Here is a 15,965-nt window from a genome sequence, read left to right on the forward strand (position 1 = left end):
GATTTTTAAACGAGAGTGACTTTATTTCGTTAGAAAGCAAGTTGTGATTGAAGAGTGGGTGGGTGCGTGGGTGGCTTACAGGGAATGAGTTAATCAAGGGGGGGTGGGGTTCATCAAGGAGAAACAAACACAACAGTCACACTGTACCCTGGCCAGTGATGAAACTGGTTTTCAAAGCTTCTCTAATGCGCACCGCTTCCTGGTGTGCTCTTCTAATCACCCTGGTGTCTGGCTGTGTGTAATCAGCGGCCAGGTGATTTGCCTCAGCCTCCCACCCCGCCATAAAGGTCTCCCCCTTACTCTCACAGAGATTGTGGAGCACACAGCAAGCAGCAATAACAATGGGGATATTGGTTTGGCTGAGGTCTGAGCGAGTCAGTAATGTGGCCAGCGCGCCTTTAAACAGCCAAATGCACATTCTACCACCATTCTGCACTTGCTCAGCCTGTGGCTGAACAGCTCCTGACTACTGTCCAGGCTGCCTATGTATGGCTTCATGAGCCATGGCATCAAGGGATAGGCTGGGTCCCCCAGGATAACTACAGGCATTTCAACATCCCCAACTGTTATTTTCTGGTCTGGGAAGTAATTCCCTTGCTGCAGCCGTTTAAACAGAGTGGTGTTCCTGAAGACGCGAGCGTCATGAACCTTTCCTGGCCATCCCACATGGATGTTGGTGAAACCTCCCTTGTGATCCACCAGTGCTTGCAGCACCATGGAAAAGTATCCCTTGAGGTTTATGTAGTGGATGCCCTAGTGCTCCGGTGCCAAGATAGGGATATGGATTCCATCTATTGCCCCCCCACAGTTAGGGAATCCCATTGCAGCAAAGCCATCCACTATGACCTGCACATTTCCCAGAGTCACAACCTTTCGTAGCAGCAGCTTAGTGATTCCTTTGGCTACTTGCATCACAGCAGCCCCCACAGTAGATATGCCCACTCCAAATTGATTCCCAACTGACTGGTAGCTGTCTGGCATTGCAAGCTTCCAGAGGGCTATTGCCACTCGCTTCTCAACTGTGAGGGCTGCTCTCATCTTGGTATTCTGGCGTTTCAGGGCAGGGGAAAGCAAGTCACAAAGTTCCATGAAAGTGCCCTTACGCATGGAAAAGTTTCGCAGCCACTGGAAATCGTCCCACACCTGCAACACTATGCGGTCCCACCAGTCTGTGCTTGTTTCCTGGGCCCAAAATCGGCGTTCAATGGCTAGAACCTGCCCCATTAACAGCAGGATCTCCAAAGCGCAGGGGCCCGCCGTTTGAGATAATTCTGTGTCCATGTCCTCATCACTCTCGTCGCCGCTCTGCCGTAGCCGCCGCCTCCTAGCCTGGCTTTGCAGGTCCCAGTTCAGCATTGACTGCACGAGAATGTGCGAGGTGTTTAAAACATCCATGATTGCTGTCTTGAGCTCAGCAAGGTCCATGCTTGCTGTGGAATGGCGTCTGCACAGTTCACCCAGGAAAAAAGGCACGAAACGGTTGGCTGCTGCTGCTTTCATGGAGAGAGGGGTGAGGCTGTACCCACAAGCACCAGCGTCAATGTTTTTTGCCCCATCAGGCACTGGGATCTCAACCCAGCATTCTAATGGGCGGGGGAGACTGCGGGAACTATGGGATAGCTATGGGATAGCTACCCACAGTGCAACGCTCAGGAAATCAATGCCAGCCTCGGTACATGGACGCACACTGCCGAATTAATGTGCTTAGTGTGGCCGCATGCACTCGACTTTATATAATCTGTTTTTAAAAAACAGTTTCTGTAAAATCGGAATAATCCCATAGTGTAGACATACCCAGACTTGAAGGTGGCAATTTTGCAACAAAAAAACTTCAAAAACAGACTCCAAAGAGAGACTGCTGAACTTGAATTAATATGCAAATTAGATACAATTAACTTAGGTTTAAACAGAGACTGGGAATGGTTGGGTCATTACACTAATTGAATCTATTTCCCTATGTTAAGTTCTCCTCACACCTTCTATGGGTCATCTCAAATATCACTTCAGAAGCGGTTTGTTTTTCTCCTGCTGTTGATAGCTCATCTCAATTGATTAGACTCTTCCTGTTGGTATGCATACTTCCACCTTTTCATGTTCTCTGTATGTATAAATATCTCCTGTCTGTGTGTTCCATTCTGTGCATTCGAAGAAGTGAGCTATAGCTCACGAAAGCTCAAGCTGAAATTAATTTGTTAGTCTCTAAGATGCCACAAGTACTCCTGTTGTTTTTGCGGATACAGACTAACACGGCTGCTACTCTGAAACCTGACATATTTATGAGACATTTGGTTTCAACTGATTTTATCTAGCTCTCCCATACGTCACAAGTGGTTCAAAATGTATACCCAGCAGCAATGCCAGCAACAGCTCCTGTAGATAATAGGCATTAGGCTGCACCGGCTCAGCAAGCCCCCAGAGGCTGCATACTGTGCTCCAGAATCTCATTTTTGTTTAGCTAGGCTGCTCTGTGTTTAGTGGCTGATGAAAGTCAGCTCTCATCTCCTGAGGGATTAGCCTCAGGGTACAAGGATCTGTAAGGTAACTGGATAGCTGTAGAGACTAGATGTGTTTTGTTGAGTACTAATTCCGTATTTATTGAGTCACAAAACTGAATAAAAAGACACAGGACATTTATTGTTACTAGGAGCTACTAGCAAGTGTGCAGCGAGCACATCCAGCCTGGATGGGTGAGCTGTACACTTTGCAAATGATTTTTAAAGCATTCTACCATGTATAATGACTAATATTTACCAGCCTGGTTCTTCTTCTGCCCTTTCACTTTCTGCCTCCTGCTCCCTTTGGAGTCCCTACTCGATCCCTATGAATGACTGAAGTGACCCAATGTCTCGTTTCTTCCCCTCAATCCCAAGACAGGACTGGTCAACAGTCAATCCCAGAAATTTGAAGGTTTTCAACAGGACATCTAAGTGTCTCATTTTATAATCAGCAACTCTCTCTGACCCTTCCCTCCCAGTTGGGGGTGGTGGGAGAGTCTGGGAAACCATTCCCCCACTCAGTCATCACCCAGGGGGCGCAGACACAATAATGTTTCCAGGACAGAGACACTGAGGGGCCACCCCCCACACACAGTCACCAAAAATGAGGGACAGATAAGTGGCACCTGCATCACCACCAGAGGTGATGCCTGTTCCTGTCCATATGCCCCCCTTCTCTCACCCAGCCCCAGTGTGAAAGATGCCCCATTTTTTTGTTTTGAGAATCTGGTCACCTCCTCTGTGGTTTCTTGACCTCCACCTACTTGCCCTCACCAAAACATGGCTCTTTCCTTCCAACGTAGCCTCTGCTGCTTCCATTTCTTTGAGTGCTCTGTCCTTCTCTCACTGCATTGGCCTCCTCTTTCTTTCTACTTTCCCATTTCCAGCTTGTCCTTCCTTCCCATCCCACTTCTTCTCGTTTGCAGTCCATCCCTTCTGCCTAGCTACCCCTCTCCCAATCTCCATCCTAACTTCTCTTCCTTCCTATTTCCCTGATTTGGATGCCTGGCACGCTCTCTCTCTGGCCTTTGCCATGATCCCCTTCCCTTATCCTCACTGACTTCATTTTCTATGCTGATGACCCTTCTAATCCCCCTGTCTCTATATGCCTCTTGTTAACCCTGATTTGCAGCTGAGGACTGATTCCCCATTCTCCATGACAGTCACTCTCGATTGTTCTCTTTCTAGTCTCTTTAAAATCCCCCTCTCTGATCACCATTTGCTCTCTGACAGCATTGCATATTCTCCCCTCCCCTGTCTAATCACTCTGTCCTTTTCTGATCTCCAGTCCATTAACCTCTCTGACTTTTCTGCTGCTCTCCTTGTCTCAGCGCCAGTCTGTTGATGCCTTGGAATCTACCTTACCTCTCCCCCTGACTGCTACAACTCCTCTACATTCTCCCTTTCCTGAACTATTGTTCTGTGTATTGTCTTGGTTTGCCTTGTTAAACACAGACTGCAAGCTCTTCACAGCAGGAAACCTGGCTTACTCTATTTATACAGCGCTGTGTAAATGTACGGTGCTATATTAGTGATATTATCAGTAAAGACGTTCTGATCTTCCCTACCTCTTTGGTCTGGTGTTCTGAGAGTCATTTCTACCTTAAAGAGCAAAGCCTGCTTGATTCAAACATGACTTTCTAGTTAAGATTTGTCACAGAATCCCCCTCATGTGTTAACATGAAAAAGGATGCAACTAACACATCCATTGTTGGTCTTATTTACAGGCAGTATTATGTTGCCACAGCAAATAGGATCTCATAAATTGCCCTAAAATGTTACAAGATATTATACAATTCTATAGTCCCTGCTCTTCCTATTGTCACTTCTCCACAATGGCATAACACTGCTAAGCACCACAGGGATGTGGCTTAAAATACACACACAGAGTCAAATGAGTGCATGTGCTACAGTTTCCAGGGCAGGTGTAAATGTTGTGGTTTATTAAACTTAAGGAAGATGTCATCCTTCCAAACAAAAATTAAACAGCAACAATAGAGACCGGGCATTGCAGGGGGATTAAGGAGGAAGGGTTAATGTTCCAAGAAGTAATCAAGGAACATTAATACTAGTCAGTCAGTGCTCCCCAGGAATGGCCCTGTACCTAGCTCATTATTGCTATTAAATGGCAATCTGAAGATGAAATATACATGGGGATAGGGATATATTTATCAGTAGGGTAGCTTTAATTGGGATGTGCTGGTACTGGGCTTTTCTAGCTAATTAATTCACATTTTATTTTTTTCTATCATACCAAGAGAAAGCTTAGGATTTTTTGGGTGTGGATTGTGCTTAATGAGGAAGCTAATAAGTGACATAGCTTCATTCTCCCCCTCATTCAGCTGGACTTCCATTGCTGTTATTCCTAGCAATATCAAGGACTACCCTAGACTTTTGTTTCAGACTTACAAACTAGCCTTCACCACAGCAAGCCAGCACTAAAAGGTCTAAGGAAATTCCCTTTACCCTCTCATGAGCTACATAAAGTGGATAACTGGGTTAAGAGTTATCTACCAAGAAGATTTAAATTATATCAACTCTGCACAAAGCTATGATACCAGTCAACCCCAGCCAGGTAGAGAGTAAAAGTTTACAGCTATTAAATATAAGAACTGGTGAACTATACTATGAACTCAGTAGAAAAATAATGCCTGTATTTAATAGGACTGAAAGTTAGATTGATAAATTAGAATGATTTAGCTACAGTTTTTTTAATATAACAACTTTAAAAAGCTGAAAGTACTGATAGTCATGGAATAATCAGGTTTAACAGGTTAGAGGTAATATTTGCCACTAGTATTCTTAATACATCATAATCTTCTTTCATGGAATCTGCATCACTGTCATAGTGAACTACAGATTTTAGGTTGATGCTTTTAACACGTTTCTATGGTTACTTTCCAAGGTCACATCATAGAAGCTTGAATAGCAGTTCAGAAAGACAAAAGGCAGCTTGTATCCTTCACTGAATTAAATAATTTATGAAAGTTAAGGCATTGTCATGGAAAAAATATAATACTAAAAAAAAATAGGTCTTGGGTCGGATTTCTCATAGACAGTATAAAGCATTGTGATACAGGATGAAGTCTCCCTAGATGGCTTCATGAATTAGAACATTCTGACTGTTCATATGACACAATAAACTAAGAAAAAAATTCTGACTTCAGATCTACATGTGCAAGTCTATGGGAGCTGCATGGATGAATCTAAGAGCAGAATACATGGCTATAAAATTTTGCCACAAATAGCTTTATCTTATCTAATAGGTGGTGCCTGATTTTTTCGGAAAGTATTTTAAATATAAAAATGCAAAAATAAACTGCAAAATGTGGAACTGGCATGATAGCCTTTATTCCTTCCATTTGATTTTCATTCAAAGCCACACAGATTTCATATCCATTGTATCTATCCCCAAAAGATTCCAAATTTAGACTAGTGTAATGACAGCCTGTACACACAATTTTTGAAGTCCTGAGCCTACCGCTACACTAGATCACATTAAAATAAATATTCAAGATACAGTTTATTGGAACTAATTGAAGCATCTGAGGCTTGGAACAATAACACATTAGTCATTTAGTGGTTGTGGTAATATTGCTATGCCTTTCCTGAAGTTTCATTAGATACACACTGCTTCAATACTCTAATCATATGCTCAGTCACAGCACAATCAGTATACTGACTACTGACAAGCTGTTCCACCATGTCTAAAGCTGATAAGGTGTCTGCTCTATAAGTAACCTCAATTATTGACTGTATTTTATGGTCAATCTAGCGACCAAATGGTTATCAGTGAACCATCAGGTGCCTGTAATAGGATAGTGACCCTTAGTTTATATGTACCATTACTGTTCATTAGTGAATAATTAGATTCCTTAATCCACAACTCACATGAATTAAAATATGATTCAGTATCCTGAATCTACAAAAAGCCTACTAAGTTTCTAAATATAATGCATATTATTCATTGCCTAGATATTTTATGACCTTGATAAGCAAATGGACTGATGAATAGAATTTTCCTAGTAAACAGCAAAAAACACTATGCATATAAATAGAGAGATTTCCTGCACACTCAAGAATAGGTAGGCAACAGAAAAATAATGAGTCTGATTCAATGCTGTCTTACTCCATTTTTATTAACTTAAATGGAGTTACCCCAGAATATATCGGTGAATTGGGCCCTATAGGCAAAACTCTCAAAAAGTGCCTAAATTATTTGGGAGCCTATAATTTTACCCTATATCACTATGGAGTGATTAGTAACCCAAGTAAACACAGTAATTAAAAATATATTTGATAAAACAAAAAATGGTAGCATGGGTGTTAAGATGTTATAATTATAGTTAATTATCCTACTTTCGATGAAAGTCATTTTGCAAATGCAAACATGATTAATTGGCACATACACAAATATCTTGCAAAAGCTCTTAGCAGTATAAGAGACATATATATTGCAAGAAAGAACATCTCTCATAAGCTAATTTGGGAGGAAGAAAAGAAGAAGGGCTATTCCAAAGTCTACCAAGATAAAGATTTAGGAAGGGTCACTTAATATATTGTTCCTCCTCTCATCATGTGAGCCAGCCTCTTACACTAAGGTTTTAAATCCCTCTGATTCTTCAATAAACATCCTGCCAGTGCTCACTCAAATCTTACTTCAGTCTTGTCTTTCTGTGTCAAGGCCAGCCACAGATGGCTTCAATGAAGCAGAATTCCTATGGAGGAACACAGGCATCACCACCACAACTGTCACAAGTCACAAACAGGCCGAAATCACAGATTAATGGTGATTGCTTCAGTTTTTAGGGGGCTTTATCTTTCTCCCTGAGGGGAGTGGTGTTTTCCCTTTTGGTAACTAGGCAATTAACAGAGGGTAGCCGTGTTAGTCTGGATCTGTAAAAGCAGCAAAGAATCCTGTGGCACCTTATAGACTAACAGACGTTTTGGAGCATGAGCGCATCTGAGGAAGTGGGTATTCACCCACGAAAGCTCATGCTCCAAAACGTCTGTTAGTCTATAAGGTGCCACAGGATTCTTTGCTGCTTAGGCAATTAACCTCTCCCCTAGTGCACTCTCATTCCTAACCTCCTCCTCTGCCTCCCTTTTTCCTTCGTGCTCCTGGAAGTTACAGTGCTCTCTCTCTCTGAGGTGTTCAGTCAACAAAAGTTTTACATCTTATAACAGCCTTATATGGTACCCCCACGAGAAACAAGTGCCCCGACCGTAGTGACAGCAGAACTGGGTCCACTTAGTGGCATTGTAACTATAAAGAGTTTCATTTGGTAAGAACAAAGCTTTTCATATCACTTTCTTTGGGGGGGAAAAAAAAAAGCCAGGCAAGGGTTATAAAATTCAGACTGCTAAAGCTAGGCAGAGTTCAATTCCATGACAGTTCTACAAATACCAGACTTCAGATCTGCTCCACTGTACTTTTCTTAAATCTGATCAATGTAGGACAAAATTCTACTGCTCTTATACCTGGAGCCTCTTCTCTGAAGGGAGAAGAGAAGTTGGCTCTGTAGCTGTACTTTTTATTTTATTAAAGAAAAACCTTCTTGCTCCGCCAGTTCCCTGCTGGAAATTTGTTATTTCTGCCAAACCTTGTGGTCCTTACTCAGGTAACACTCTCTTTGATTACAGACTGCAGGTTCTGACAGTTTGTTTATATTAGAAAATCAAGGTGGGTGAGGTAATATCTTTTTTGGACCAGCTTCTATTGGTGTGAGAGACAAGCTTTCGAGCTTACACAGAGCTCTTCTTCAGGTCTGAATGTGACAGAGTCCAATATTGGTCAAAACATTTTTCCAGTAATACAGCAAGGGATGAGGGAAGATTAAAACAGACTTTATTCTGCTGACACACTTGCATCCACTATTTTTAATATTTGGTTTTGATTCTGGATACTGGGCACTTCCACTTCAGAGACTTTTGCATTTCAAGCTGATGAATAAAATATAAAAACAAACAACAAGCAAAACACTTAATTAAGCTTGAAGTTGAGCAAACAGGTAAAATGAAAAAGAGCAATTTACTCAATATGCAGATTCAGATTGCATATTTATTAACCAAAAATGCATTCTGTACAAGGGCTACTTAAATTATCATTTGGAATCATGCATATATTGTATACCCAGAAAAATATTCTGCTGCAGAACTTAATTATTTTTCCACATCTGAAGCCATGTTCTCCTGTTTACTCATGTTCCCCTGTTTACTATCTTCAGAGCAACTAATTGTGAACTTACAAACATAGGGTTACAATTTTGGGTAAGGAACAAACATAAACACAGTACAGACGCCCCACACCCTGCCCCCCAGCATGGCAAAGCATACAATAATGAAAAGGGGAGAGAGCAACACTCAGTAAAGATGCAGATTTTAATGTCAGCAGAGATGCCAGAAGGTTAGAGCGGGCTGTAAATCCATGAACCAAGCAGAGGCTGCCCAAACATGCCTGCATACCTCTAGTTGGCCTTCCTGACTGAGGTAAATGTTGTTTCTCTAAGAACAATAATACTGAGCCTGATCCTGGAAATATTTATTCATGTGAGAAATCCCATTAAAGTGAATGATACTACTCACCTCAGTAAACGTAGACCTTTATTGTATTCCAAAGTAATTTAAACTACATCTGCAATATGCTAAAATTTAGTTTACAGGCATACTTTTATTGATCTACTTTATTTCTATGACTAAGAGAATAGGTCTTCTCCTAAAACAAAACAAAAAGGGCTCCAGTGAAAAGTTCCAACTGTCAGGAGAGCTGGTCAAAAAGAAGGAAAACGATATTGCACAAACCCACAAATTATTATTAATAATCATATTTATTACAGTCGTTTCTAGGAACCAACCAACCAGGGCCCTGTTGCGTGAGGCACCATACAAACACAGGGTAGTAGACAGTCCTTGCCCTAAAATGCTTACAATCTAAATAGGCAAGGCAGACAGGGTAGGGGAAAGAGGTAGAACATACAAGCAGAGTGAACAGTGCGATGGCAGCAAACAACATGTTGGTGCCATTATTCCTCTCTGTTTTATTGAGGGGAGAATGGTGTTTAGTTGAGAGGGCAATTAGCTAAACATAAAGACAACAGAAGGGAGAGGGGACATAAAAGCAAGTGAAGGGAATAAGGCAGGGAAGAAGAGGCAGGGGAGGAAGCTGGAGGGTATGAAAGGCAAGTACAGAATGAAGTGAAAAGACTGAGGGAGGAGGTGGGTGGAGGTTAGAGCAAACAGCCAATCAGCACCAGGTGTCTGACCAAAAGTATAAAAAATACTCAATTACATCAATAGCCAGTAGTCCCTGATTAAGCAGCTTCTGCAGGTGCTCAGGCCAGCTTCAATCTCTGCCTGGCTTTCCTTCCTAAACAATACATGGCTGGGGGATTTGGGGCTGGTGCTGCATGAGTCCTAGCCTCCAAAAGGCTACCTGTTCTGGGACCAAAGAGTGCTGGAAGGAAGAGGTGGCCCTGGGGAGCAGTACCTGCTTTAACTGCTTCTGAAGTTGTTTCTGATTCACAGGTTTGAAACTAAACCATTTTCCATTTGAGGGGAAAATTTCTGCAATATTTTAGCCTACATTTTTATAAAAATCATATTTCAAGTTGTTTTTAAATATTTTTGTTTGATGAAAACCTGGTTATCAGGAAGAGAATGAAAGTTTTTTATATATTAAATTCTAAAATAATTTCAATAAAACATCACAGCAAATTTAGATAACTGATAATTTTTCAAGAACTTTCATTTTTATAAAAGTCATTAAAAAAAGAAAATTCTGCAAAAAATTTTCAACCAGCTCTGTTATTTAGTTAATTGAATAGAAGACATTTTCCTAAGGAATAATGATAGGGAACAAGCACCATAACTAATAGATTTCCAAATGTTTTCGCCAGAATTTAAGTGCTAAATCTGTTAAATTGTGATTCAGTGGAAACAAAGATGGAGTCATAGAAAGCATTTAGAGCTTGATCCAAAACCCAATGAAGTCAATAGGAGTTTTTCCATTGACTTCTATATATTTTGCATCATGCCCATACAAATCATTAAAGAAGAAACCAGGGTTAAAAAAACACTCTTAAAGAAAAGGCAATTGATCTGGCCAGTTACTTCCCCTGCGCCCTATGATTTCAGATATCTGAGATTGAATAAGAATTTTCTCCCTCACAATCCTACCTCCCTGTCTTCTGGAGTTTGCAGTGAAGTTATCACATTGTACTTGCATAAGACTGTGTACATACAAACTTACACTGAAATAAATCCAAAGCAATTTGAACTAAATCAAAGTAAGAGTGCCCACACACAAAACTTGCATTACAAAAGGTGTGAATTACACCCTAATGCAGTTATTTTGTGTGTAGAGCAGCATCTTATCTGTCATAACAGGACATAAATTCAGACTAGTATTTATCTTTAAATAGGATCATGGAAGAAGAGAAGTGTGATGAGTTGCCCACCCACTCCGGGGTGCTACCTGATGTACTGGGGTCCCAGTGAGCCCACCTATTCCACCACCCTGGGCTCTCTCACCCTGTCCTGTTGTGCCAGGCCCTCAAGCCTCCTCCAGCACACATACAGGGAGGGACATGCCCAGCTGCAAAGGCACACAGAAATCAGCTCTGCGTGGGAAGACTCCGATCAGGGATTGCCCAGCACTCAAGTTCACACCTCTTTTGGGGTGGAAACCCAAAATAATATTGTCTTGTGCTGGACAGAGATCTATACAGCATAGGCTCATGAAATCCGCTCCCTTTCTCACAGCTTTTCCCTGTCCCCCACCCCAGTTATGAATTACAAAACCGGTTTTGGAATAAACCAAAAACAAGTTTATTAACTACAAAAGGTAGATTTTAAGGGATTATAAGGGATAGCAAACAGAACAAAGCAGATTATTGAGCAAATAAAACAAAATATGCAACCTAAACTTAATAAATTAAATTAATTGGTTAATAGTAGCAAATTCCCATTCTAAATTTTGTTTTAGCCAGATTGTAGAGTTTCTTGAAGGTAAACTGCACTGCTTACAGCTTAAATCTCCAGGTATTCCTTTCACAGGCTAGACCTTGATCACCTGGGCTCAACCCCTGCCCCCCTCAGTTTAGCACCTTTGTTTCTTCAGGTGTTTTCAGCAGTCTTCCTTCTTGGGTGGGGAGGCAGTGGAGAAGAACCTAGATTAACTCATTCCCTAGCCTTAAATAGGATTTCCATATGGCGGGAATCCTTTGTTTCCCAGTTTGACACCAGCCCCCTCTTAATGGAAAACACTGGAAGTCCAGGATGGTGTCCAATACCAGGTGATATGATCACATGACTCTGCAGCATCCCAGGAAGGAGGAAGATTAGTATCTTCAAAGTCCTATTGTTCTCCCTAATAGCCCATTCCATGATGATTGGCTACTGTCTGGTGGGTGTTCCCCAGGTGAAAACACAGCTGTACTTGTTCCATAATCAATATTCCTAACTTCAGATACAGAAATGATACATGCATACAAATAGGATAATCACATTCTGTAAATCATAACTTTTCCAATGATATCTCAACATTACCCATCTTCCATAAAACATCTTAGTTATTCCATTTTCATATCATAGCAATATTTCTAAGAAGAATATGGGCATAATGTCACAAGAAGTTGGCCTGGGAAGAAGCAAAGGCTTCATTTAAACTCAAACACATCAGAAAATTTGGCCAAAAGATATTGAAAGGAGAAAAGAAAGAATGTTCTATATGCATTATATTAACAAGTTTTCCCAGCATGAAAATTTCTTAGTATTATTTGAACACTTGAACATTTGAATACACTGAACTTTCCCAACAGAATGTTACAAATTGAGTTTCATCTAGAAAAGAAATTGAAAAGCACGGATGAGTCCCTGAAAGTTTGTTTTTGGTTTGTTTGGTTTTTAGAACTTACCATCTGCTCAATAGTTTTCCATTTAATCAACATTAGCAATTATAGCACCAGCATTTTCACCAATACAGTTCAGTTACTATTTTCATAATGAACCCCTTCTGTGAGAACTCTGCCACTTGGTCCTAACAATTTACTAGAGGGTATACCTTCAAATTCAAGCTTTTCACCTGAGAACCTATTTTTGTTACCATTTACAAGGGGAAAAAATTGCTATTCACATGTGCATGTTATATTACTGCAGCAGTTTTCAAACTGTGGGTTGGGACCCCAAAGTAGGTCATGACCCTGTTTTAATGGGGTCACCAGGGCTGCCATTAGGATATGCTGAGGCTGAAGCCAAAGTCTGAGCCCTTTTGTCCAGGGATGAAGCTGAAGCCCAAGGGCTTCAGCTCTAGATGGCAGGGCTCAGGCTTCGGCTTCAGCCCTGGGCAGTGGGGCTCGGTTACAGCCCCCTGCTCGGGGCTGAAACCCTCAAGCTTTGGCCCCCCTTCTGGGCAGCAGGGCTCAGGCTTTGGCCCCACTGCCATGTAGTAATTTTTGCTGTCAGAAGGGGGTTGTGGTGCAATGAAGTTTGAGAAGCCCTGCTTGTTTTTTTTGTTTTACTTTAATATATGGAGATATACCTATCTCATAGAAATTGAAAGGACCCTGAAAGCTCACTGAGTCCAGCCCTCTGCCTTCACTAGCAGGACCAAGTATTGACTTTTAGCCCTAGATCCCTAGGTGACCCCCTCAAGGATTGAACTCACAACCCTGGGTTTAGCAGGCCAATGCTCAAACCACTGAACTATCCCTCCCCCTGTGTAATAACTTCAGTAAAAAGAGTTTTTCATTTTTCCCAAATAATTTCAATACACAGACTTACCCTTTGGGGTAGATGGGAGGAAAAAATAGCTGAAATATGGATGCATGTTAATATGGTACCACTATGAACAAAGTTTTCATAAGCAATATTAGCATGTGGAATGAAGGATTTGCTCCTTTGGTTATACATACACATACTACTTTGTGGATACATAGTTTCTAAGGCCAGAAGGGACCAATATGATCATCTAGTTTGACTCTCTGTATAGCACAAGCCAGGGAACTAACCCAAAAATTTCTTAAATCAACTACTGGATGTGCATGAACAAGAACAACGTCTGATTTTACTACTGTCCATGTCAGCGTTTTGGATAACACAACTGAGTTCTTCATGCACTCGTACAAAAGCTGGATTGGCAAAAAGAGAGACAGAGTCTATGAGTCTATGAGCCTTGGCTTCAGTCCCATTAATAATCCACAAAGTTTTAGTACTTCTTTTGAAGGGTTTCTGAAAACGTATGTCAATTGTGTGTGCACAAAACATTGATGACTGAACAAATTATAATAGAAGTAGATGATGTTCAAGCTTCTCTTCTCTGTTCTGCCAGTACAGAGCAGCAAAACCCCTGCTCAAAGGAAGCCTATCATGCGGTGGATTTGTTATATGTAACTATACTCACTAGGTCTCCAGAAATAAAAACATGACCTCAGCAATGGTGCAAGAACAGTGCTGGAGAGCACAGTTACCTCCCTTCTCAGCAATTGTCACCATATGCTAACATGAACTATTATTCATAGTGGAAACGTCAGTTTATAACCATGTAACATCCATTAGCAATTTACGTAAATTGTAAAGACGAACACTACCTTATGAAGAATGAAGCCGCAGCTGAAGTACCAGCAGAGGCCCCAGCAGGAGCGACCAAACTCTGCGAGGTCAGTGAGCCACCTGTTCCAGTTTGGTCACAGTTGTTCTGCCCTGCGGCGACGTGAACGTTAGGACCTTCCCATCCACCCTCTGTTGTCGTTTCTGCCTGAAGAAAAATTTTAAAGATACATATGCGGATGTATACATATGAACATACATTTAATCTATGACAGCCTGAATTTTAAGGTAGTGCTTTTAAATCGCATCCTTGCAGCTTGTGCTTAAAACACAGCGATAGCAAGGAAAAAGTAATGAAGGTGGACAAGCATGCCACAGAGGGCCCTGCACTGGAAAAGGTTAAAACCAGACCACAGCAGACAAGCAGAGTAATATGGAGACCCTTTGTTCTGGGTAATGCACAGTTAAACAGTTTGACAAGCATGAAGAAATGGAAAACGATAAGCAGAACCTTTTTGTTTTACAGTGTTATTTTGCGGCTGGCAGAACTGTTTATCTGGTTCAGTTATAACTGTCAGGAATTATTTCTCAGTGGCACATCAACTACCAGACCTATCTGTTTAAAAGGAGCTAAACAAACGAACAATCATATTTGTAACTTGTTTCCACATGAGCAGCCACGAGAAACAAGTAAAAACATCGATTTTTTAAATAAAAAACCTATATAAGCCACTGCTCTGCTGCTGTTTTTCCAACATCATCAGCCTCAGCGGCACAAGTATGTTACATTTCTGTCTCCTGCAAATGGTATCTGTGCAAAGAACAAGACTGCCTGGGGATTAATCATTTTCAGTGTAATGTCCCAAATCGGTAGTGTTTGGGGGAGTTTTTGTTTTGTTTTGTTGTGTTTTGTGGGGGGGCGTTGGCCAAAATATAGAAATCTGTATTCTGAAACAGACAGTGTCATGTAAGTATCCTGAGATGTAGGCCTATTAACTCATCCATTGCCAAGTTTCATTAAGCTAGTTGTGATGTCCATGGCAGTCTGCAAAAATACACAACCACAGGGTTGTAAAAGCATCCTTTTTGGGGAGAACACACTGTATTTTCAAGAGTACAAAAGGCTTAATTAAAGAAGACACCACAATAAATATTTGTCAGAAGAGTTAATTGCTTCATGTATGATAATATAGGATGTTTCAGTCATCTGAAGTACTACTATGACATTTACAACTAATTAGCTAAAATAAATTCAGAAAAAGGAGAGAGTCTTGTAATGCAGCACAAATGCAATTAAATACTCCCTGGGATGCCACCAAATGTTAAATTATAGACCACCACAGATCAAGTTTTAGAACTATTTGCTACACAGACATGCTAGTGCATCCACACTTACATTCAATACCTCAGCTTTGTCACATTCTGAAAAATCCAAACTGAGCTTCTCTCATCAGAGTGGGAGGGGCAAAATTCTTCAGATGTCAAGCAACTCCTTTCCAGTCAGTCATTTCACACCAGAAGTGCTGCATGGAGTTTCACCCAGGGCCCAATTTTCAAAAGTGCTAAATCCATCTTGACAGGTTCTGGGCATCCGCTATTCCCACTGAAGTCTAAGGATCTGATGCTTACAGAGTTTGGGTGGAGAGGTTTGTTAAGTGGTTGGTGCTTTTCCTTATAACAATTCACTAAAAACATTTTTATAGACTGATTTAGGAAACTTGAGTCCAAGAAAGAATCTGCCTGAAGGCAATCCATACAGTCCATGTAGACCCTTTTTTACTACAAATTAAAATTACAAGGCCAAAGCCTGGTCCCCATTGAATTTCACAGAAATTTCTTCATGGAGTCCTATAGAACTGGGATTTATGCAACAGTGTTTTGTGGCTAGCAGGAGAATCAGACCTTTAAGTTACAGATTACTGCAAA

General features: G+C 41.1%; 1 protein-coding gene across 2 annotated transcripts in view; it reads right to left on the reverse strand.

Moving 5' to 3' along the window:
* Window positions 1-15,965, reverse strand: part of KIF26A (kinesin family member 26A) — a 136,522-nt gene that overhangs the window by 51,761 nt on the left and 68,796 nt on the right. For both annotated transcript variants that reach the window (XM_030558636.1, XM_030558635.1), the window contains exon 4: window positions 14,081-14,247. In XM_030558636.1, coding sequence (XP_030414496.1) covers window positions 14,081-14,247 — 167 coding nt within the window. The remainder of the gene's footprint in view (window positions 1-14,080; window positions 14,248-15,965) is intronic.

This window comes from Gopherus evgoodei, chromosome 4, assembly GCF_007399415.2.
Source record: "Gopherus evgoodei ecotype Sinaloan lineage chromosome 4, rGopEvg1_v1.p, whole genome shotgun sequence".
Classification (NCBI taxonomy): Eukaryota; Metazoa; Chordata; order Testudines; family Testudinidae; genus Gopherus; species Gopherus evgoodei.